The 24,687-nt window shown below is 47.6% G+C and overlaps 1 protein-coding gene across 1 annotated transcript in view; it reads left to right on the forward strand.

Annotated features, from left to right (window-relative positions):
• The first annotated feature begins 4,048 nt into the window (after positions 1-4,048).
• The window catches only part of SHC3 (SHC adaptor protein 3), a 133,548-nt gene continuing 112,909 nt past the window's right edge, over positions 4,049-24,687 (forward strand). Inside the window, exon 1 of the mRNA XM_058566053.1 lies at positions 4,049-4,919. Coding sequence (XP_058422036.1) covers positions 4,464-4,919 — 456 coding nt within the window. The 5' untranslated portion in view covers positions 4,049-4,463. The remainder of the gene's footprint in view (positions 4,920-24,687) is intronic.

The following is a 24,687-nucleotide window of genomic DNA, read 5'->3' on the forward strand; positions in this document are numbered from 1 at the left end:
CAGAACTGCGAGAAATAAATGTGTGTTGTTAAAGCCCCCAGTCTGTGGTATCTTGTTATAGCAGGCCGAGCTGACTGAGACACATGGCATCCATCAACCCAGGTTTCCGTGTGTACCCTCCAACTCCTGACCATTTTTTCTCAGCTCCCACCTGGGAGGTCTGGCGTTTCCTAGGGATCCCTCCCTGTCACTCTTCCTAAGTTTGCACCAGCCATGGAATGGCTCAACATCACCTGCACCCAATGACTTTCAGGTTCCAACCTCCAGCTCTGCCTGCACTTCAGCACCAGATAGCTCCCCACGGAGGGGCCAGCACTCATTGCGCTCAGAACCCGCACTCCCCTCCCCTCTGGCCATCTGAGATCTTCATCCTGGTGGATGAGACTCACTCAGCCTCACCGTCCAAGTCAGAAGAGAGGCCTTTGCTCAGCAACTCTCTCTGTGGGAGGTGCAGAGGGCCTTGCCCAGGCTCCTCCACAGCAGGCCTCCTGCCCCCCTGCGGGGTGGATGGGCAGGCTGGCTCCACAGCCCACTCCTTCAGGCCTCAGCTTCAGGGGCTGCGTGGCAGGAGGCCATACTCCTGGGGCAGCTGAGTGAGTGAGGAGTGAGGGATGAGGGAACAAGGGGGACCCTGACGGGGGCTCCCCGCTAGGCACACGCCCCACTTCTCCCCTCTGCCCATCCTGAGGCCTCCTGCTGCTTTCCACGGAGGCTGGTCCCTAACAAGCATCTTGTTCCCCAAATTCCACCTGAGTTCTGCCTCCAGACGAGGCCCCTTGCCACCCTGCCCCACCCATCTGTCATCCAATGGGCTCACCTCCTCACCACATCTCGAACCCACCCTGCCTTCCCTCCCGCCCCCTTGCCTGCCTTCAAAACCCCAAGAGTGGTCACCTGTACTGTTACCTGTCACCCTCTCAACTCCCCAGAGCTGCCCTATGTCCACATAAAATGAGAACCTGACTGCCCCACCCCTCTCCAGCCCCTGCCAGCACCCCCCAAGTCCCCCCCGCCCCAGCCTCCAGACACAACACTCGCTTCCAACCCAGCCAATCTACACAGGATTCTGGAAATGCTGCGGGGCTCAGGCCCTGAGTCTCTCCTCACATCGTCTCCTCCTGAGGCGTCTTTTCCCCTCCTCCACCTGGAAGACCCCAGCCACCCCTCACAACTCTGCTGGGGGTCGTCTCCTCGCTGACGTCAAAGTCACCCCTGACATCCTCAGGCCAAGCTCAGCATACTCCCCTCTGCATAGTGTGTGTATCACACATATCCAAAAGTCGGCTCAGCATACAGGCTATAATATTAATTTTAGATTTCCTGCCTCTCTTGCTGGAATGAAGCCTTCTAGGGGGCAAAGCCACCCTCCCCAGCCAGGAGAGGAGTCTCCCCTAGAAACTCCAGAAGGAGCCACCCCGCACACACCTTCCCTTTGTCCACATGTCACCCGTCTCTGTGACCTACGCACTGGGAGATAATGAATTTGTGCCTTTTTAAACCACTGATTTTGTGGTTAAGACAGCAATAGAAAACCAATACACTCTTAAATTAACAAATTTAAAAAGGAAAACAGCAGTCTTCTGGAAAGGCTGCCATGAGCGACCTGCAGCTGCCTGGCTTTCTTGAGTCTCAGGGCTGCCATTACAATGGCTCCCTTTTGTCTGTTCTCGTCTGTGTTGCCAGACTATGAAAATCTCATCTACCATCCACCTCTGTGTTGTTGCAGGCTGATACACCAGATCCTCGGGCTTTTGGGACAGCGTCTAAAGCAAGCAGCGAAGCCCCCGGGGAGGGCCCTCGAGGCTGTCCTGGGAGGGCGGGGCGTGGCTGCTGGGCTGGGTTTGCAGCTTTTGTTCTGGTGCTGGGAGACTTGGGGGTCTCTGTCTGCTTTTCTGCTAGGTTCCAATAAGCTGATCCCATCTTCCCCATACGTGAGATGTTTTACGGTGTTCTTGGAATATTAATCACTAGCTTTGATAACATATCTTCTTACACGTAGTAAATTAACATTGCTATTTATTTTGAAATGGCCAATCTTCTTCCACCTACCTCCTCATAAGAAAAGAAACAAAAGTCTCCCGTTGGTTAAAGGGTTAACCGCGTAGCTGTGGGTTTTTTTCTCCTTAGAGATGCAGAATGTGCCGCGTGTTCTGTGTTCCTTTCACAAAAAGAATCAAGGGCGAGGTGCCTGGGTTGTCAATGTGCATTCGCTGTACATTCAGAATAAATGCTGAACCGAATGGCACATTCATGGGTTCTCTTTGATGTAAATGAACGGCTGAATGAAAGTCTGGGGGCACAGCTCACCTCCAAGGAGGCAATCCTGTTCACACTCGGACCTGACCAATGGTTCTTAAATTCCCTTGAAAATTAGTTTTTCCTCTCCCCATATCAGCGGTCCCCTTCCTCCCTGCATCTTTGTGATCGGGCTGGCTTTTTTCCCTTTTTTTCCCACACTGCCTTTGGATGAAAGATCCCGCCTTTGATTGAAATGGAATCTTCCACTATTGAGCAAGCTTTTGTTGAATGAGTCATTGGGGCGGCTGCTCATTGGCTGGGGCCGCTGGAACCAGGGGATTGCCTGGCGCGGCCCAAGGCCCCGCTTCATTCACAGAAACGCTGGCTCGCTCGCTAGCCCTTTCATTCACACAAACAGCATTTCATTCACATTTTGCTGTTTTTGTCTGCTTCTAATGAAGATCACGGTTTGGGAAGGATAGGACATTTTTACTTTAGATTTGGGGGGGCCTTGACAACCGTCACAACCATCTGTGGGGTGTGCATTTGCTGTTGCTATGCAAGCAAGGGGAAGGGAAAAACCAAGTGCCATGCGGCCGCTCTGCTAGGCCGGCGGCCCTGGGAGGGGAGCCGCTGCCCCTCTGCTCCTGCATCCCAGCGGCTGGCCTCCCCGGCTGCCATGAGTGGCCCTCGTTACACCTGCTCCATAAGGCTCTTCAAGGCTCGGTACCTCATGTGTCACATGTCTAGCCGTGGGTGTGAGAAGACTCAGGGCGGCCTGATAATGTGCTAGAGGTAAATGCATTTGCTTGCACAGAAGCAGCCGGAGAACCTGGACGGGAGCATGTCACAGCTGGGCAGGTTATCTCAACGAGTGACGCAGATGAGCAGAGCCCACAGCAACAGGGATCGGTGGGGTTGAGTCTTCGCAGACCTTCTAGGGGCCTCCAGGGCCCTGTTCTCCTACTGAGAGGAAAGAGGCCTGTGTGTTTCACTTGCAGCCCGAGTGTGACTCCTGAAAAGAAAGCATTTTTCCTGCGTATTTGATGTGTAACCAGAGCAGTCGCATTTTCTTCTTCCTTACTGCAGAGTTGCAAGCAGCAACTGAAGGGACACTGAAATGCATTGGGAGTGTTTCTTAGGCTTTTTTCCAGAGCTTGAACATTCAGTTGGAAGAAAGCTTCAAGGGCAGCTCCTTTTTTGGGATGGATTTCTGGAGCCTGGTGCCATTCATCACAGAAGCTCTCTTCTTCTATTCTGGAAGTAGGCATTCGACAACCCTGACTGAGAAAGGCTGCTGTGAACTAGCAGGGAGGGGGCCTAACCAGCTCTGTGCAGAAGTTCATGTGCAGGTTTTTTTTTTTTTTTGGAGCAACTGCATTGCCACAAAGACACTTGTCATGGCTGCTCTGTGGATGTGAAAAGAAAAAAGAAAAATCCAGGAAATTGGTATTTTATGTTCACCCGGGAGTGAATATTCCCTTTTTTCTTTGCTATTTAACAATTCCTGCTGCTTTCCAAATCAGAATTCATGAAGATCCGCTGAAGATCTTATTCTTAAAAAGCCTTCGTCACATTTTAACGCATCACGGTCAGACACTTTTTGGCTCCTACAGATGGGCTGCACAGGGAAGAGAAAACCCCAGGCTAGAATAATGGGTTTCAGAAAGTTCACCTGTTCCTTGAAGGGACTGGATTTACCTCTGGCACAAACGCTGCCTTGGTGGTGGTGGTGGGGGGGGGGAGATGGGGAGGTGAGAAACCAAAGGTTGGAAGAAAATATCTGGGAAGGTAGAAAAAGGAAATTTGAGAATTGATTGGCTCTTGTGTGCTGTCAGTGGGTGTATGTGTTTTTTTTTCCTCTTTTTTTTTTGCTACAGGAAGTGATTTGCAGTGCTCACCGAGCCTTTGTTGAGAAGGGTCTCCTCTCGGCGTGAGTCATGCTTCTGCTGTGAGCAGCCCCGAGCAGCTGGGCGCTCATCGGAGGAAGCTATGACTTTTGCAAAGCTCACGCGCCGCCCTCAGCAGCCGAGCCCGGGCCCGGGGCTGCGCGGCCGCGGCGGCGCAGGCTGTTAGCGGTGGGCGGCCGGCGCCGCTGCCCCCCACCCGCCGGCTGTCCCGGCGCCGAGTCCCGCCCGGGACCGCGGCTCCTGCTATGCGCGGCAGCCCGCGCCGGGGCCGGCACCTGCAGCGCCCGGGCGGATGCGGCGAGCCCACGGAGGGGCATGCTTCCACGCACCAAGTACAACCGCTTCAGGAATGACTCGGTGACATCGGTCGATGACCTTCTGCACAGCCTGTCGGTGAGCGGCGGCGGCAAGGTCTCGGCGGCGCGCGCGGCCCCGGCGGCGGCCCCGTACCTGGTGTCCGGAGACGCGCTGCGCAGGGCGCCCGACGATGGCCCGGGCAGCCTGGGCCACCTGCTCCACAAGGTGTCCCACCTGAAACTCTCCAGCTCGGGCCTCCGCGGCCTTTCGGCGGCCAGGGAGCGGGCAGGCGCGCGGCTTTCGGGCAGCTGCAGCGCGCCCAGCCTGGCCGCCCCGGACGGCAGCGCGCCCCCCGGGCCCCGCGCCCCGGCCATGCGCGCCGCCAGGAAGGGCCGGCCTGGCGACGAGCCGCCGCCCCGTGCCCCGCACGCCAGCGACCAGGTGCTGGGAGCCGGAGTCACCTACGTCGTCAAGGTGGGTGCGGGCGCCGGCAGCCGGGGGGGAACCCGGGTGCAGGGCGTCCGCTACGGTGGGTCGCCTGAGAGGCCAGGAGGTGCGCACTCCTTCCCAGTCAGCTTGTCTGGCCGCGGGAACAGGGCACCGCCGATGCGCCCGTTGCGCATCCGTTGGGAGACGGTTTGAAATCGGTGACCTCACTCTGTCCTGGTTTCCCTTGGCTGCACTCCTTTGGCATGCCTTTGCCACCTCGTTTTGCCATGTGTCCGGCCAGTGCCCCTCCCGGCGTGGGCCCTTCTCCCCGGGGACTGTGCATCAGGCCTACCCCTGGGTAGGCACTAGGGGAGACCTGCGCAGCCCCTGCCATGAGAAATGCCGGTGGATCACCACCTCTGCTCGGTTGGCCCCGGCGGCAGGTGGGCGGTTTCCTTCCCCCACAGCAAGCATGTCCAGCTCCCTGCAGAGCAGGGCAAACGCGGCCTGCTTTATATAAGACAAGCTGCACTTTGTTACCCAGCAAGGCTGTCTTTGGGGTCTGCCTTTCGTTCCATACCTACCAGTTTTGGTTTACAGCAGCAGAGGGAGAATTCGGGACCGTTTTCCCCGGGGAATGTAGTCTGCCATTTAAATAGGCCTGAGGGGGCTGAGGTGCGTGGTCTGGAGCCGCTGGCTGGAAAGGAGAGTTTTCCTCCAACACAAAGACTTATAAGATCATGCTCGATGTGATCCACAAAATTCCTCCCTCATGCAACTATTTTATGATATTTAAAGAACAAATACTCAGCAGCGTCCGTTGGGCCTGCACCTGATTATGCCCTCCTGCCTGTCAGGCAGCAGCCCCACCACAGTGCTCAGCTGGGCAGACAGCCACCAGGCCAGGGAGGAGGCTCAGAGGTGCATTATTTCAATCGGTCACTCCAAGGCTTGGCTTTTTATTTAAAGGAAATGAGACACAAACTCCATCCCCATGGTGTTGCCAATAACATTGACAAGCCTGCAGGATGCCCGGTCTGTATATATTGGCTACAGATCCAGTTTAACAATTCACCAGGCCACATCCTCAAACCAAATGTTGTATCTTGCTAATCTTGGAAACAAAATATTAAAGGAAACAGTTAACTTTGTGGATTATTTTTAACTATCTAAAAAGTGCTGACAAAGGAATGTGATCATCAGTGTTAAAAATGGGCCTCTTCCTTCTGAGGCTGCTTGTTAATTTAATCTTCATTTTAGCTTCTGAAAACTCATTAATATGTTTTACAAAGGGGATGTAGATCAACATAAAATACCGCACATCTGATTGAGTTTATCATAAGAGAAAATGAATATTCTTCTTGTGTTCCTTCTTTAAATTATATAACCATGAGCCAAAAAGAAAAACAAAAAACAAAAACCACTACAACTTTGAGGTGAAGAAGTGACACCAGAGTTTGTTACTTCTAGTGTGTTAGTATAATTGCTGTCTCCAAAAAAAAAAGCCTACGTTTAAAATAGATGAATAGACCTTGACACAGTTTTTACACCTGTCATGTTGAACATAAAGGGTAGTTTTCAAATGGAGGAAGAATTCTCAAATTTATGCCTCTAAAGTTTTCCTTAAAAAAAATCATTCACTTTGCTTAGGGCTTTGCTCTTGCTTTTTGAAGAATGAAGGCAGACATCCGTGCTGACTGTGACTCGTGGCTGAATCATGGTGGGTGACTGGGACCAGTCTGCTCTGCTGGGCCACTGTTGAGTCAGGGGTAACAGCCCAGCAGCAGTTCTCAAGTAGGCAGAGGGCTGGGTCTGCCCAGAGCCTTCTGGATTGTAGGGTCAGTTTGTCTAGCCTCAACTAAAGGGTGGCAGTGACCTGGGGCACATAGTGTGGCTAGTTAGTGCTGGGGGCCATTGCCTGGTCCATCCTCCCCTGTGGACAGTGCAGTCGTGTGAACATGAGCTCAGGCTTCCCTGGAGAAGTTTGACCTCACACGGCAAAGGAGACCAGACACTGCAGGACATTTTCTCCTGTGCACATTCCATTCACATTATTGTGCGGCCCTCTCTTGGTCTGCGTTTCCGCATGGCCCATGTTGAGTTTAAAACCATGAACTTCTTTTCTTGAAAAATTGCAAAACTGAAAAAAAATCTTACTTTGGTATTATGTGCTGATTTACAAATAGTGTTATTGGAATCTTTGCTTTAAAAGATGTCTGGTAGACATAAAGGGGCAATTTTATAGTCTCTCTGTATGTTAATTATAAAATCTAATGGTTTAGGTGTGGGAAAGAACTTATTATCCTCTTTGATTTAAATTTATTTCTAAATTAAGGAAAATCCCCAAATGTTTTCCAGTTTCCTGGAAAACTCCTATGCTGTATAATTATAGATGTCCCCTCATAGAAATACTTACTTCCAGACACTGTTAGGATATCGCACACAAGATTTATTATTCTCAACTATTTCAACTTAATCTGCTTACATGAAAGTAGAAACTAAAAGATAGAAGTCTGGTACGTTTTGCTCATCTAGGAAGCATCACAGTATTTGAACAGCAGGTTGTAAGATTAATTAATGAAGGAAGTAAAATTTGACAGTGGAAGAGTTCCTGAGCAACACTAGGGCTCAAAGCTCGGGGCATGTTTAATTAGCGCTCCACTCGGTCTGCTGCTAGTAACAGCGTGGGGTCATGCAGGGGAGAGGGCTCTGGGGCACACAGCCCCAGGTTAGTATTTCTGTCAGGCGGCCTCACTGGCATCACCTTTGTACCCTGCAAATATGCCTGACACCTGGTTTTTTCTTTTGATGACACAAAAGGGAAAGAACAAGGAAATATGCCCTTGATAGAAAGAAAAGAAAAATCCAACAGCAAAGAACAATGAATATTTTCATTACAATTCAATTTTAAAACTGTCTTAAATTTGGACCCGAGAGGCCGATAGAAACGCAGACAAGTAGGACTCCGCAGCTGCCCCCCTTCAAGTTCTATTGCCCAGAAGTCTGAGCTGGCCTGGACCTGGAGTGCCCATGGACGCTGCAGCTCGTCCTTATCGAGTTCCAAAGGCAATATTGAGGTCTCCACTGAGAGATGCACAGAGCAATGACTCCAGGAAGGAAAGACAGATGTGAACCGTTGGGGGTCCGTTCTTAAGGATAGCCACTGGCCGAAATCGAGGTGCCTTCCAAAGACCAGCGCGGCCTTGAGGTTCAGAGTTGACCACACCTGATGGCGGGCAATATTGTGTGGGCTGCGCGCGGGTTAGCCGCTAGCCCTGGCGGTCCCCCAAAGAAGGGCTCCACCTTCTAGCTCATCACACCACAGACTCAAAACAGGGTAAGAATCGACCACATTTAGTACCCACCAAGTGTCCATGGCACGAATCAGGAGGCCCACGTGCACAGCAGTGCCTTTAGATGTTCACCCTCACCATCAACACCTGGAAGGCAGGTGAGGCGGTTCATAAATGCCTGTGACGGCCCCTCAGTCTCCCGAAGGGTTCAGTCTGCAGAGTGTTGTATCTTTACTGACAATGTACGTTAGGAGCTATTTACAGGTGATTCTGACAATCAGAAAACTACTGAACTATTTCCTGATATGCTGGATTGTTTTTCATTTGGAAGGAAGCCTAGTTTTTACAAGAACTCTAAAAATTATTTTGTTTCTCTCATTTGTGAACCTGATGATATTTAGGTTGGCACAAATTATTCGTTTTATTTATATATGTTCTATTGCTCTTTATAGATGGTCTTTATAAATTGCACTTACTCTAGAATTTATTCTTAATTGGTATTTTTCTTAGTGCTATGTCCCTTTGATGACTGAGCACAGGTCACACGAAGCAGCCTTCAGCAACCTTATTTCAGGATCAGCCAGGATGTATTATTATGGTCGGGTTGATTGAATTTTGTGTTAATTCTAGATTAAAAAATTATTCCTTGATGTGGAGTGGAGCTTTAAAAGCTGATTTTTTTCTTATAATTGTTGAAAAAAATCTCATAATATGGATAGCTTACATGTAATTATTGCCCAAATGGTTTGAAAAACAGTTTAAGAAATTTTTTTGAGATTAATAGACAGAATTATTAATTTGATCTGGAAAGCGTGTCGTCTCCTTTTTTGTGACGCAAGTATAGCAGGTGCATTAACTGTGCGTGTGCACACACACACACCACACCGTACACACACCACACACACCATACACACCACACACACACACACCACACACACCGCACACACCGCACACACACACACACAGGGAGACAACTTGTGATGACTTTGGCTGTTTTCTTTCTTGTTAGAAAATAGCAAATGTCATATTTCCAGAAATACCTGATTATCTCATTCATTTCTTTTATATTTACGTTTAAGAGGAAATAATTCTGCCAGGTGCGCCATTGATGAGACTTCAGTCCTGTGAAGAGCAGGCTTCTTGCTCCCCCACCTCCTCACTGTGCTTTACCTTTGAGCATATGTCATATGTTTGAGGAATATGTGAAAAGTATCATTTAAGCAAAGTCCTGGTGCTGGAACCCCTGGGTAGCAGATGTGTAAACCCACGTGAGAGGCCGGCTTCCCAGCCAACGGCTCGTCCTGAGGGGCGTGGGAGCCGGCAGCCCTCACTTGGTTGTGGCGCCTTGGAGCAGGAACGTGGCCTGGATGTGGGGTGCCTGGGTGGGGGCCAGGACCCCCGGACCCCAGCTCCACTTGGCCACCTCAGAGTGTGGGGCTCGAGAGGTCAACCCTCTGTCTAGATGTTTCCATGCCTGCTGCAGGAAGTAGAGGCATGGGTTGTGCTGGGCCAGGCTCCTGTGACATGGGGACCTGGCCCAGGTGGAGATGGTGGGTGTCATGGCTGGGGCAGTGCCTTGTTCCCATACCTTGTGTGACTGGAAGAAAGGGACCCTGCAGTGGGATGCACTGCAGTGTCAGGGGTGTGCGTACCCCGGTCAGGTGCCTGGGGGGTGGCTGCGGCCAGGGCAGACCCCACAGCACCAACCAGAAAATTTGCCGGGGTGCAGAAGGAAGTGCAATGAAGATGCAGCATTTTACAGGGAAACAGCCAAGGACGAATGAAGTTAAATGGAATAATTTACTTCAGAAATAATATGGTTTCAGATGTAATGGAAAGGAAGGACCAGTTGTGTGTACTTCCTGGGTAAAGGGCAAGAAAAAAATGTTTGAATTTTAGCAGAAAAGATCTACAATGTGTAATGGAGAAAGAATGCCTTTATGGTGGGAGAGACGAAGCATGGGAATGGCCTACTGAGCGGGTGGATGTTGATCCTGGGTGAGTGTGTGTGTGTGTAAGTGCACAGCAGATTGGATGCTGACCACGGGGTGTGCGTGTGTGTGTAAGTGCACAGCAGATTGGATGCTGACCACAGGGTGTGCGTGTGTGTAACTCCACAACAGGATGGATGCTGACCACGGGGTGTGCGTGTGTGTAACTTCACAAGATGGATGCTGACCACGGGGTGTGCGTGTGTGTAACTTCACAACAGGATGGATGTTGACCACGGGGTGTGCGTGTGTGTAACTTCACAAGATGGATGCTGACCACGGGGTGTGCGTGTATGTAACTTCACAAGATGGATGCTGACCACGGGGTGTGCGTGTGTGTAACTTCACAAGATGGATGCTGACCACGGGGTGTGCGTGTGTGTGTAAGTGCACAGCAGATTGGATGCTGACCACAGGGTGTGCGTGTGTGTAACTTCACAACAGGATGGATGTTGACCACGGGGTGTGCGTGTGTGTAACTTCACAAGATGGATGCTGACCACGGGGTGTGCGTGTGTGTAACTTCACAAGATGGATGCTGACCACGGGGTGTGCGTGTGTGTGTAAGTGCACAGCAGATTGGATGCTGACCACAGGGTGTGCGTGTGTGTAACTTCACAACAGGATGGATGTTGACCACGGGGTGTGCGTGTGTGTAACTTCACAAGATGGATGCTGACCACGGGGTGTGCGTGTGTGTAACTTCACAAGATGGATGCTGACCACGGGATGTGCGTGTGTGTAACTTCACAAGATGGATGCTGACCACGGGGTGTGCGTGTGTGTAACTTCACAAGATGGATGCTGACCACGGGGTGTGCGTGTGTGTGTAAGTGCACAGCAGATTGGATGCTGACCACAGGGTGTGCGTGTGTGTAACTTCACAACAGGATGGATGTTGACCACGGGGTGTGCGTGTGTGTAACTTCACAAGATGGATGCTGACCACGGGGTGTGCGTGTGTGTAACTTCACAAGATGGATGCTGACCACGGGGTGTGCGTGTGTGTGTAAGTGCACAGCAGATTGGATGCTGACCACAGGGTGTGCGTGTGTGTAACTTCACAACGGGATGGATGTTGACCACGGGGTGTGCGTGTGTGTAACTTCACAAGATGGATGCTGACCACGGGGTGTGCGTGTGTGTAACTCCACAACAGGATGGATGTTGACCACGGGGTGTGCGTGTGTGTAACTTCACAAGATGGATGTTGACCACGGGGTGTGCGTGTGTGTAACTTCACAAGATGGATGCTGACCACGGGGTGTGCGTGTGTGTAACTTCACAAGATGGATGCTGACCACGTGGTGTGCGTGTGTGTAACTCCACAACAGGATGGATGTTGACCACGGGGTGTGTGTGCGTGTAACTCCACAACAGGATGGATGCTGACCACGGGGTGTGCGTGTGTGTAACTTCACAACAGGATGGATGTTGACCACGTGGTGTGCGTGTGTGTAACTCCACAAAGGATGGATGCTGACCACAGAGTGTGCGTGTGTGTAACTTCACAACAGGATGGATACTGACCACGGGGTGTGCATGTGTGTAATTTCACAACAGGATGGATGTTGACCACGGGGTGTGCGTGTGTGTAACTCCACAACAGGGTGGATGCTGACCACGGGGTGTGTGTGTGTGTAACTTCACAACAGGATGGATGCTGACCACAGAGTGTGCGTGTGTGTAACTTCACAACAGGGTGGATGCTGACCACGTGGTGTGTGTGTGTGTGTAACCTCACAACAGGATGGATGTTGACCACTGTGGGTGTGTGTGCAACCACATGACAAGCCTTACAAGTTGCTTTTGGTCTTGCAAGTTCACAAGTACCGATTTTCAATTGAGGTAAAAAAATAACACATTCTGTCCAGATGTGGTCTCTCCCTACCACCCACCACCAGGGCGACAGTGGCCCGTTGATGCACGTCGGTCTTTGCCCGCCAGCACTAGGGTTGGTGATGTTTCTCTGATGATCATCTCAGAGTTTCAGAGTAGTCCTGAGCATGAACAAACAGAATGGCACTTGTTAAACTTCGGTGGGGGGCCAGGAGTCTCTGCGTGAACCCCCGGGTCCCAGCAAGATGCCAGCCCGAAGGCTGAGTTTCCAGGATTCGGGCAGGGCCGTGCTCTTCATCTTGTGGGCAGTCAGTGAGCAGGTGCTGCGTGGACCCCCGACATGCCAGGAAGGAGAGGACCAGTCGCTGCTCTTCTTGGGAAGCTGGCATCTTCTCGGATCTTTTTGCTTCTGCGCGGTGCCTCTGGCTGGAATCACCCTCTGCTCTTGGCCAGGCAGAGGCCGGCTGCTTCGTGCATCCACGGAGCCTCTGGCCCTCGGACTCTGGGCTCAGACTTGCCTTGCCTGCTCCACGGCTGGTCTGGCCAGTTCCGCCACCGTCTAGCGGACACCTGGGTTCTAGCCATGATTCCAGGCCCCTGCTGGGAACTGTCGGGAAATCTGGAAGCCGGAGGGAGAAGCTGCAGAGAAGGGAGAGCCGTGGGGGTGGACCGGGGCTCACCTCGTCACTGGTGTCCCCGTTTCTGACACCCCTGCAGTGTTGGAATATCTGAAACCACTCAAAGCCAAGGCTTTCTGAGAAAAAAAGGCTCCAAGAGCTCGTCGTTATGAGCTGCTTCCGTTAGACTAGAAGCCTTCCTAGTGTGGCATCTGAAATGTGGTTTCCTAAAGTGAAAGCCCTCAAAGGAGCCTTTCCTCTCTTCTGTCTATTGAATGGCAGGAACAGCAGCAAAGATTTCAGGGGTTTGTGGCTGTGGGTCGCCCACTTGCCCAGAGTGGAGGCTCAGACAGCCCCCTGCGCCTCAAGGAATGCAGGTGTCACACCTCGTGTTATCACCCGAGGTAGGAGAAGGTTCACTGGTGGGACACTCAGCCATCTTATGTGTCTGTGGAACAGAATCTCAACCAGGGACAGAGGCCCCAGGAGGGGAAACAGAGGTTTCTATATCAAGGTGTGTCACCACTAAAATGGAAAAACCACGTGTTTTTTCTAATTTGCAAATACTACTAATAGCAATAATAGTAACTTTTAGATGTAGTGTTCTCAATTTAAGATTTGCTCTCATGGATTTTTTAAAAAAAGTATTTGAAATGTGCTTCTATGTGTTGGCTTTGAACAAGTTAAAGAACAAAGAGCAAGTAAGTATGATCAGAAAGCGGAAGTGGCCAGGGCCGGGCCCCCGCAGGAAGCTGGGCTCGGCGTGAGAGAGTGGGAGGCCAGCCAGCCAGGGCCCTGGGTCAGACGAGGCACCATGGGCCCCTGAGCCCATCCTGAGTGCACATTCTGAGAAGCTTCTATCCTTTGTCCACGTCCATGTGACTGCGGGAAGCTGGGGCATATCCAGAAACGTTGGTCCAAGCAGGCGGCTGTCAACCTTGGCGCCCTGGCTCATTCTGCCGGCCTCTCCCCTTGAGGACCCCTCGCAACCCTCCTGGTCTCTGGGCTGGAGACGCTGCTTTTTAAAGGATTGTCATTTGTGAGGCCGTGGCGGCTGCACTACGTCAAGAGCTGAGCTGTGATTTTTTTCCACTGGAAGTAGCAACTCCTGTGATAGATAATAACCTTGTTTGCAGAGTGACTTATCGACTCACTTGGGAGACGAAAATGAGATTCCTCAAATGACGGCCAGAGGGAGGATCCTGATGTTCCAGGGTCGCCCACAAACTTTTGCACCCACTCTCTCCCTCTGGCTCTGTTTCCCAACTCGGTTAAGACCCCCAGGGCAGGGATGTGCTAGTAAACGGTTAACACTTGGCTCTCTGGACAAAAAAGTCAGGATTTCTAGTATTTGCCAGTCTTTGTGGTGTAAATAGCCACTGCCATGTGCCCCTGGGAGGTGGGGGGCGGATGTGCAGTAACACAGAGTCTTAACTTCAAGAGTGTAGACGATAATAAAGTGTCATACAAGGATTAGGAAGTGTCGAGTTTTGAGTATTTATTACCTTTTAAAATAATGTAACTGATTTCTGTAGACAGCCTCCTTCGGCCTCTTCCACCCTAAACCAGCCCCCCGCCCCCAGCATCCCTTCTTTCCCCTCAAATCCCATCCTTCCTCATTCCCTTCCTCTCATCTAATTCACGCTGACATGTGACAACTGGCTTCTTCCAATCCATGCACAGTGTCTGGAAAGGGTCTCTAGTGACCCCTAATTTTAGAATCTAAAACCCTGTTTCACTTCTTTTTCTGCTCGGCCCCTCCCCGCAGCACCTGGTGCTGTAGGCACACAGCATCACCCCCAGACTCCTGGCATCTGCCCTGGAGAGTCTTCCTCTTCAGTTTTTGTGTGGCCCTCTTTTCTTCTTTCTGTTTCTGGATTGTTTGTGAACAGTCTTACTCTCTCCATTCATCCATTGTTAATTCATTCCTCCATCAATATGCCAATCAATCACTGCATTCAGTTGGTATTGAGTTCCCATTCTGGGGTAGGCCTGTGCCAGGAGTTGGGATGAAGAGGTGAATTAAACAGGCATGCTTCCTGCTCTTTTTGTGCCAGTGGGGCAGACAGATGAGAGAAAATACCAAGGACCACATTGGTGGTGGGGATGCGGAAATCAAGGATGGCTTCTCCGAGGAGATGATACCAAAATGGAGCCCTAAACAATGAGTGGAAATTATCCAGGAAGATAGGTGAGGTATGTGTGCAGCTGTGCTAGTGCATGAGTGTGTGGGGGGCCCATTCTAGGAGAAGGAGATAGAAACTGAGAGTATCCAGCATAGCTAGAGTGTATGGAGTCAGAGGGAGGGTGACGGGTCCCCAGGGGGAGGCCAGCGCCAGGCAAGGGCAGTGAGAAGCCACTGAAGATTTGCTAAAGATTGTTCTATCTTCTGTGTGAAAAGGTGGGAATGAAAGTAGAGGCAATTAGGAGAGAATTAGGAGGGATGATGGTGGCTTGGGCCAGTGTCATGGGCCCAAAGCCAGTGGCGTCCACTGAGTCCAGATCTGTATGGCTTACTGTCCACGCGACATGTCCATCCACCGTTTCTGGGGCCTCTTAAGTGAAGCGTGTCTCAAAGTGAATTCACGACCTTTCCCACCTGCCTTCTGCTCCTTAGTTGATGGTGTTACTGTTCACCCACTTTCCAAGTTCAAGACCGAGTGCCATCCTTGAATACCTCCTTTTCCTGAACCCATTACGTCTGTTCAATCGCTGAACCCTATTTCTACTCAGCAGGTTTCCAGTCTTTCTTCTTTTCCTTTCCCTTTGTCCTGATTCACATCTTCTCCATTTCTAGCTGTGATCATTACAATAAACTAGCTGATCTTCAAATTATTGCTTTGGGAAAGACTCTTCTTTTTAAATTTAATAAAAAATGTGATATAGTCTCACTGAAATGTTTCAAACAAAGTTTCCCCCCACTCCCTTCCCAATACTTCTAATTTTCTTCCTCTCACAGATAATCACCATCCACTGTTTGCTATTTATATTTCCAGATGCACACATACATACCTTTTTCTTTTTCTTCCTTTCTTTTATCTTTTCTTCTTCCTTTCTGTTACACTAAGCTAAGTATTCTACATATATTGTTCTGTGACATGCTCTTTTCACTTAGTATCCCTTGGAAATGTTTCAATATTAGTACCTGTAATTCTGCCTCATTCTTTTTGGCATTTGCTTAGTATCAAATATGTGGATGTACTAAAATGTGTTCAAACAGTTCCCTATTGTTAGACATGTAGACAGTTTCCAATTTCTCACAGATACTAAAATAATGAAGATTCTTCTACATGAATCTTTCCACTTGGTCAAATATTTTTGCCTGTGTGTACAATAAGTTTTACCTAATATTAATCCTTTTCTTTTCTTATCACATTGGCAGGACCTTGAGTAGAATGATCAATTCTATTGGCGAAGGTCACTTTTTCATTCTTGGCTCCAAAGTGAGTCCTTCTGTACTCAACTTATTAAGGCGGAAATTTATTGTTACAGACACCTTTACAAGTTACGAAAAATTTCCTATAACCTCAGTTTTTCCAAATAAAAAAAAATCTGAAATGGTTGTTGAATTTTTCAAGGGTCTTTTCAGCATTTGGTGAGATGAATATATATTTTTCACCCTTTTCCTGTTGAAGTGGTGAATCATTTATCTTTGTAAAACACACGTCTCCTCTTCCTAATTGATAGCCCTCTGTGCTGCCTTTGTGTACAGAATTCAGTCTGACTCCTTATTATTATTATTACAAATGTTCACGGTTTGGCTTCAGTTTCGCTCCTGAGCTTCCTCTCCTGCTCCCTGACCCCTGACACTCCAGCACCGTGAAGCAACTTGTTTCCCCCAAACCAGATGCGCCTCTGGCCTTAGCTCGAGTCTCCCGCTCTTGACCCCTCTCTCCACCCCGTGTTGGCCTGGAATGATGCTCTCTTCACGTCCAAGACTCAGCAGCTTTCCCTCCTGCCTCTCTCATGAGGGCAGTCCGTGATCTCTCCTCGGGATCTCCACAGCTCTGTGGACTTGTCTCTGTAGTTATCGATTCAGTCCATACTGAGTGGGAACTCACTGGCTGCCTGCCACTGGCCCCTGAGATCCCAAGATGAATTAAGTGGTCTCTGCTTTCACGGAAATCAGTCTCTGGAGGGGGTCACATGTGTGTGATATAAGGCCATGAGTTGTGGGAAGGGTGGTCAGCCGGCTCTTCCAAGACTTCCCTGGGGAAAGAGCCTGTGATTAACACTTAATATGTCACGATGCAGGAGTCGAGGTGGCTGTAGGACACTGGGGAGTGTGACAGAGCACAAGAGAGTGGTCAGGAGGGTGTCCTGTGGCCCACCTGTGTATTGTTGGTCATTAAGAATGTAGCTCCAGAGAGGCACATTTTGAACTCTGTTCTGTTTAAAAATTCCTTGGTAATTGTCCTTTCTGTGAGCCGTCATGTATGACCCAGACTGCCCAAAGTCTTTACAGGCTGTTCCACGAGGGGGAGCATTATTAGCAGACCCATGAATTCTGTTTTTCCTGCCCTTTCTCTTTAAAGCTAATTACAAGAGGGTTTCAGTAAGAGAATCAACTTTAATGAGAGCCATGAGTGATCATTATTAAGTTAAAATATTGTATAGCCAAATTTCACCAGGACATTCCAAACAGAAAGCTAAACTCCTGAACACTTCCCTGTACCCCACCTCTAATTAAAGTGCATGGATTTGTGAAAAAGAGCAAGGGAAATGAATGCACCAACAAGTATTTTTTGAGGGCTCAATTACGTGCCTTGTCCTGGGGAAGGTATTGTGGATTTTGAAAGAGATGCAGGGCGGCTTTCCAAAAGGAACTTGAGACCCAGTTGAGCAGGAAAAGCTGCTCCATTTTAAAAAGGAAAAAAGATTCGTGTTCGGTAAGGGCTAGTGACACGGTGGGAGATCAGAGGTGGGCTGGAGTTATCAGGAAAGGCTTCACAGAGGGGTGGGATTTTTTCTGAGTCCTGAAAGACTGTCCAGATCTGGGTAGGTGGAGACTGGAGGATGTTCAGGGCAGGAGAATCAGAGTGAGAAGTGCTTTGGAGGCAGGAGTGGGCACTGCGTTTGCCCAGGGGATGGGAAGACGCTGTACCGCAGACTGGCACAGTCTGAGGGAGGCCGAGATATCAGCTGCCAGTTGTCAGTTGCACGAGCTGTAGCCTCTTGGAGTCTGAACGCTTTCTGTTTAATGGAGGGACCAGTGCAGTGCAAGGCCCTTGCTGGACTGCTCTCGATGACCCCTCCATCTGGTGACGTTGGTAGGACTGACCTTCCTTACCAAGTGGCAGTCCTCGAGGGAGCTGGAGGTGTGTTCCCCTAGCCTTCTCCTCTCCGGGCTAAGCCTTTCTCACTCCGTCAATGGTCTTGATCTCACTATGTCCTGGATTCTCTTATCTATTTACATCCCAGTTTGTAAATTACATGTAAGAGATTCTGCTCATGTGAAGAATTTGGTGGAATTGCAGTCTGGCTGGGTTGGTATATATTCTATTTTTAGAGTTTTGTCCTGTCCTAAGAATAATTTGGCCCTTAGTTCATATGCCTGCACAACTGAGAGATAAATTCATCTTTGTCTAAGATACAACTGCTCCTTTTTCCAAGAAAGAATGATAGGACTTTCTTTACCGCTTGTTTGTTATGACCTACAAGTGGTGTTATTGACAGTTTTCAAAGTCACACTTCCTTTTATTAAAAGGCTCAATGTAGACTCATCTCTGTGACCCCCCCTCCCACCTCTATTGCTTACTATACCGCATTCAACTACTGTGAGTTTCCAACCATCAGCCTCTGTCACCAAAACTCAGAACTGCAATTGGGAAGGCCAGTGGAATCATCACTGGGAATTATGCCACCCATCAAACAAAGAGAATGTCCCACAATAGAATGGTGGAATAAGTTCTGGTGCATTCACACCATGCACTAATATGTAGCCATTTGAAACAGTGAATTAGAGTCCAATTACGATTGACTGGAAAAGATTTTCATAAGGCATCGTTGGGTGAGGAAAGTGTGATACAACAATATGTGTGTAATATGAACACATTCTCGTAATGAAACAAATACAAAAATGCTTGTATATATCCACAATTATAGTCGGAGACTTCGACAGCCCACTCTGAGCAATTGGTAGGATACTATGCAGAAAATCAGCAAAGATATCCAAACTGAATGACCTTATCAACCAACAGGATCTAGTAGATGTACATAGAGTGATCTACAAAATCACAGCAGAATAAACATTCTTATCAAGTGCCTGGGGAACATCCACCAAGATGGACCATATTTCGAGCCATAAAACAAATCTAACCAAATTTAAAATAATTGAAATCATACAGAGTGAGTTCTCTTGCCATAATGGAATCACATTAGAAATCAGTAAGGAAAGACAACAGGAAAATCTGCAAACACTTGGAAAGTAAACAACAAGCTTGTAAATAACCCATGGGACAAAGGGGAAGTTGTACAGGAAATTAAAAAAATACATAGAATTGAAAGAAAATGAAACTACAACATATCAAAATATATGGGATGCAGCTAGAAGAGTGCTGAGAGGGAAATTTATAGCACCAAATGCTTACATTGGAAAAGAGAAAAGTTCTCCCACTGATAACCTAAGTGTCTATCTGAAGACACTAAAAAAGGTCAAAATAGAGCCACAGCAAACAGTAGGAAGGAAATAACAGAACAGAAATCAATGAAATCAAAAACAGAAATCAAAAGAAAAAAAATCAATGAAACAAAAATCTGATACTTTGAAAAAAATAAGTAAGATGCATAAACCCAGCAAGACCAACAGGGATAAAAAGAGAGAAGACAACAATCATCAATAGCAAGAATGAAACCGGCCTGTCTCAACAGGTCCTGTAGCCATGACAAGGCTTCTGAGACAGTGGGTCCTATTCTCAGTTGCTGAGTCTAGACCACAGGCTGACGGCTGTTCCCTGAGAGCAAGGAGTGAGGCAGGCTCCAGCCAAGGGGCATCCGGATAGAGTCTGGTCCAAGAAAACTAGGCCTGGTGTTGGGGGTGCCCAGGCCTAGTGGGTCTGCAGGAAAGAAGAGGCTGCCTGGGCCAGGAACGTGGCTGTTGGCTACACAGAGGGGTGCTAACAGACCATCAGGCCATCTTGTCCAATAATCTTTTTATTTATTTTTTTGGGGGGGTGAAGAAAACCAATGCTCTGGGGAGAGCATGCATTTTCTAAGACCCAGCAGCTAGTTGAGTGTCAGAGTGAGGTTGGGAGTGGGAAAGGGAGCCAAGCTAGAATAAAAAGGGCGGGTGTGCGAGGCCTCCTTCGCACATTAGCTGGAACGTGGCTTTAGCTGTAATACCAGTGTGTATTTTTGGACCATTTCTCTCCTCTTTTCCTTTGACTTTGAAGAGCAGATGTGGCCTATTGCGTGGCTGTGGTCTACTTTTAACCAAACCCCAGTCATATTTCCTCTCTCTGACTCAGCTTCCTCGTCGTAAATGAGATGGATGACACACGCCACCGGCTAACATTTCCACAGGCATCCTGGCTCTTTTGATGCAAGCTTATATGACATTTGTATTAATACAATTTTCTCTGTGAGATGAAAGATTAAAAGAGAACTGTCGCACTAGCTAAGGAAACTTAGGCATAGGGTTCGGATGTAAACAAATGGCTAATTTCTTCCCTGAATTAACTGTACGGGAGTTGAAAAAAATCTGACAAAGGAGGTAGGAGAACTGAAAGTGGGTTGTTGTCTCTGTCAATCCCCACCCATGTGTTCCCACAAGGCCGTCCTGTGGCGTTCCGTTCTTCACATGCCTTGTGTGCCCGGCCACACCGGAAACACATTTCTGGCTCAGAAGGAGTCAGGCTTCACTCTCAAGAACAGGTGCCCCGGGTCCTCTGGACACACAGACAGCTTTGCTTAACTCTTAATCTTCCCCCCCCCGTGGTAATGCCTGCCATGTAGAGGCACCTGAGACTCAAGCCCCTTGTCTAAAATAGGGGTGACGGCAGCACCGTCTTCGTAGGGTCCTCAGGAGGAGTAAGTGTGGGGGGATTGGCACAGTGCCTGGCAGGTGGCAGGCGCTTACTGAAGGGCCACTGTTGGAGCCATCACAGCCCTGTTGTTGAATCCACAGCTCACCTCTCCAAAGTCGCACGAGTCAGGGCCGGCCTCCACCTTCAGTCAGAGGCTGATTATTCCCTTGCTTTATTCAAGAGAGAGCGTTGTCATATCACAAGACTGTGACTCTGGCTCTGTCAGCTCAGCCTCCTCACTCATTTGAATCTGTCCCACGAGATGTGACGCTGCAGTGCCATTCTTGTCACCACCAAGGTGGACGTGAGGTTGGGACTCGATGAGATGAAGGCTGGAAGTGACCGAGTGCTCTTCCTGGCCGCAATTTTGGGCTCTCAGCTTCACAGCTTCTGCAAATAACCTGCATGGACGTTGGAAGCAGATGTCACGGGGGGTGGGTGGTGTCTATGTGGCCACAGCTTCCGGTGTCAGTGTCGAAGTTGACCAGTGCTGATGAAGAGCTTGCCAGCTGCCCTGTAAGCCGGTGAACAGAAGCTGAGCTGTTCTAGGGCTTCAAACAACATTTATCATAATGCCAAGTTATTCTGGTGGGTTGATTATAAGTGATTTTAATTTTTTGATGCTTGTTTGTATTTTCCAAATTTTTGGAATGAACATATGTTATCAGAAAAAGATGAGCATTAAAAACAAAATAGTTTCATGAGTTCTCTTAAAAGCAATGATCTTTTATCCTTTTTATTGAGTACATAGAAGGCCATGCAACCTTGTGTTCAGCTCGGTGAGCACATACACACACATCACACCCGCTCAAGCACCTGACGGAGATCTAGAGCATATTCCCAGGTCCCGCTAGGCTCCCTTGTGCCCCCACCAGTTAGTACCCTCCCAAAGGATCCACTATTCTGACTTCTGCCACCATTGATCAGGTTATGTCCATGACCTTTTAAGTGAAAAAATACTAGCAGTGTTGGCCAAATTAGCGCTATTGAGTATGACCCATTCCTCTAGTGTGGATAGCAACTTTTCAATAAATTCAAGGCTATTTTTAGAGGAAGTTTTATAGATACATAACTTTAATCATACAAAATCCTGTATAAAGTAGATTAGGCTAATTAGTTAATGGAATCGAGAGTTTTCCTTTTCTCAGATAAATGTAAATATTAGTAACAAATAATTTTAACTTTAGTGTTACTAAATCAAGTCATTTTGGACCTTCAAATTATTTGATAGCAATACCAGACAGAAGTACGCTGTGTTCTACAAGTGGCGACTGGACAGTGGTGGACTTAAACATTGTGAGATGGTGAACGAAGGCCTTAGTGGTGGACTCACTGAGAGGGTTGGGCCACAGTTAAATTGAGCAATTCTAAAGGATGTTTCAAACCTAAAAATTCTGGAAAAGAATTTTGCTTGAAGTTAAAGTTGCCACATGTTCTATAAGTTGATGCCACTTGAACTCTGTCTGATAGCGTGAGTAGTGGCACTTACCTGTGTTCAGGACCATGGTCACCACTGGGGAGAAGAGCCTGCTGAGGGATTTGGAGGAAAGAGGTGACATTCGGAGCCCACCCTGGGCCTTGGGCTCTCACAGGCTGTTGAGTGACAATCTACCAAGTCAGAGTGGGATGCGGGCGGGGGCTCGTTTATAGTGTAGTTTACACCCCACATCTTAACCCTAGTTCCCCAGAGAACAGTTCATCACATGTGGCCACCTCCCCTTATAGAATCTGAATACATTCAAGTCACAGGGGGTCGGCTCCACTAACAACAGAATCCTAGGAAGAGAATGGACGGTTACTGCAAATCCAGAAGTCTATTCACAACTTACTGAATGGGGATACTTTTAGTTAATAATGTTTAGCTTTCTTTTACGAAAGCAACACATGCTAATAATAGAATAAGTAGAAAATAGAGAAAAACATAAAAAAAATTAAAGTAACCTGTCATCACAATCTTCCATGATAACTCTATTAAAATTTCCATGACTTTTTTCAGCCCTTATTTTCATTTATGCAAAATTTAGATCAGGCTCAATGATTCTCCAAATCATTAAATGTTATTGAAAGACATGGTTTTTAATGGTTGCATAATATTTGATCCCATTAATGTATTATAATTTGCGTAAATATTTTTTAAATTTTTGAATATTTAGGCTGTTTTCAATATTTATGATTACAAAAAAACGAGTGTTCAATTATTTATTCATTTATTTAATAAATTGCATGAGTTTATGTAACGTCAGACTTTGTACAGGTGCTAAGGATACAATTGGGGATTAAAAAACAGCTGTGGTTTCTGCCCTCATGGAGCTTACATTCTGGTGAAGAAGTCAGAAACTAACTGAATAATGAAACAAACTTATCAAGTAGAGACAATTAAATACCTAATAAATAATTTAAAAATGCAACCATGCCCAGAATAGCCAAAACAATCTTGATAAAGAAGAACAAAGTTAGAGGACTCACACTTTCTGATTTCAAAATTATGTGATACTGGCCTGGGTATAGACATATAGATTAATGGAATAGAATTGAGAGTCCAGAAATAAACCCTCACATTTGTGGTCAATTGATTTTTGTCAAGAGTGCCAAGACCCTTCAAAGGAGAATTGTCGTTTCAACAGATGGTGCTGGAACAACTGAATATCCACATAGGAAAGAATGAAGTTGGACCCCTTCTCACATAATTTATAAAAATTAACTCAGTATGGATCACAGACCCAAATGGAAGTGCTAAAAGCATAAAACTCATAGGAAACATACAGGAGTAAATCTTTGTGACTTTGGAGTAAGCAATGATTTCTTAGCTATGAGACCAAAAGCATAAGCAACAAAAGAAAAATAGATAAACTGAACTTCATCCAAATGAAACATTTTTGTGCTTCAGAGGACACTATCGAGAGGTGAAAAGACAACCACGGAATGGGAGAAAATATTTGAAAATCATATGTCTGACAAGGGACTGACATTCAGAATATATAAAGAACTATTACAATTCAACAATGAAAAGAAGAATAACCCAACTAAAAAATGAGCAAAGGATTTGAATAGACATCTTTCCAAAAAAGACATACAGGTGGCCAGTAATCACATGAAAAGATGCTCAACATCTTTAGTCATTTAGTTACAGAGAAATGCAAATCAAAAACACAGTGAGACACCGCTTCACCCCCCGTGGGACAGCAAAAATAAAAAAGATGTACAATAGCAAGTGTTGGTGGTGAGGATGTGGAGGAATTGGAACTCATACGTTTGGTGGGAATGTAAAATGCTGCATGTGCTTTGGAAAACTGGTGGTTCCTCTAAATGTTTAACGTGGTGTTACCACATGACCCAGCAATTCCACTCTTAGCTAGATACTCAAGAGAACTGAAACGTGTTCACACAGAAGCTCATCCGTGAATGTTCACAGCGGCATTCTTCATAGTAGCCAAAAAGTGGAAACAACTCAATGTCCATCAACTGCTGAATGGACAGACAGGAAGTGGTGTATCCATATCATGGAATAGTGTTCAGCTATAAAAAGGAGTGACGTACTGACACATGCTGCAACATGGATGAAACTTGAAAAACATTGAGCTGAGTGAAAAAAACCAGACACAAAGGGCACATACAGTATGATTCCATCTGTATAGAATGTCCAGAATTGGCAATACTGTAGAGACAGAAAGTAGGTTAGTGGTTGCCAGGAGCTGGGGAGAGGATGACAAGTGACTGCTAATGGGTCCCTATCCAGATTTATTTTGGGGGCGATGAAAATGTTCTGGCATTAAATAGTGGTTGTACAATATTGTGACTATACATACTAAAAATGACTGAATTGTACACTTTAAAGGATGAATTTTTATGGCATGCAAGTTATATCTCAATAAAAAATAATTATAAAAGATGCAGCCGTGTTAAATAAAATGAACCAGAGGCAAGTGGGGACTTGATTTCATCAAGGATCTGAGGTCTGAATGTAAGTAGCGATTGTGTAGATGAGGAGGGGAGGAAAGTGTTCTAGAAATCAGGGGCCTAGTGTGAATGGCCTCAGGAGGGGTGTGGAG

The sequence above is a fragment of the Diceros bicornis genome, chromosome 22, assembly GCF_020826845.1.
Source record: "Diceros bicornis minor isolate mBicDic1 chromosome 22, mDicBic1.mat.cur, whole genome shotgun sequence".
NCBI lineage: Eukaryota > Metazoa > Chordata > Mammalia > Perissodactyla > Rhinocerotidae > Diceros > Diceros bicornis.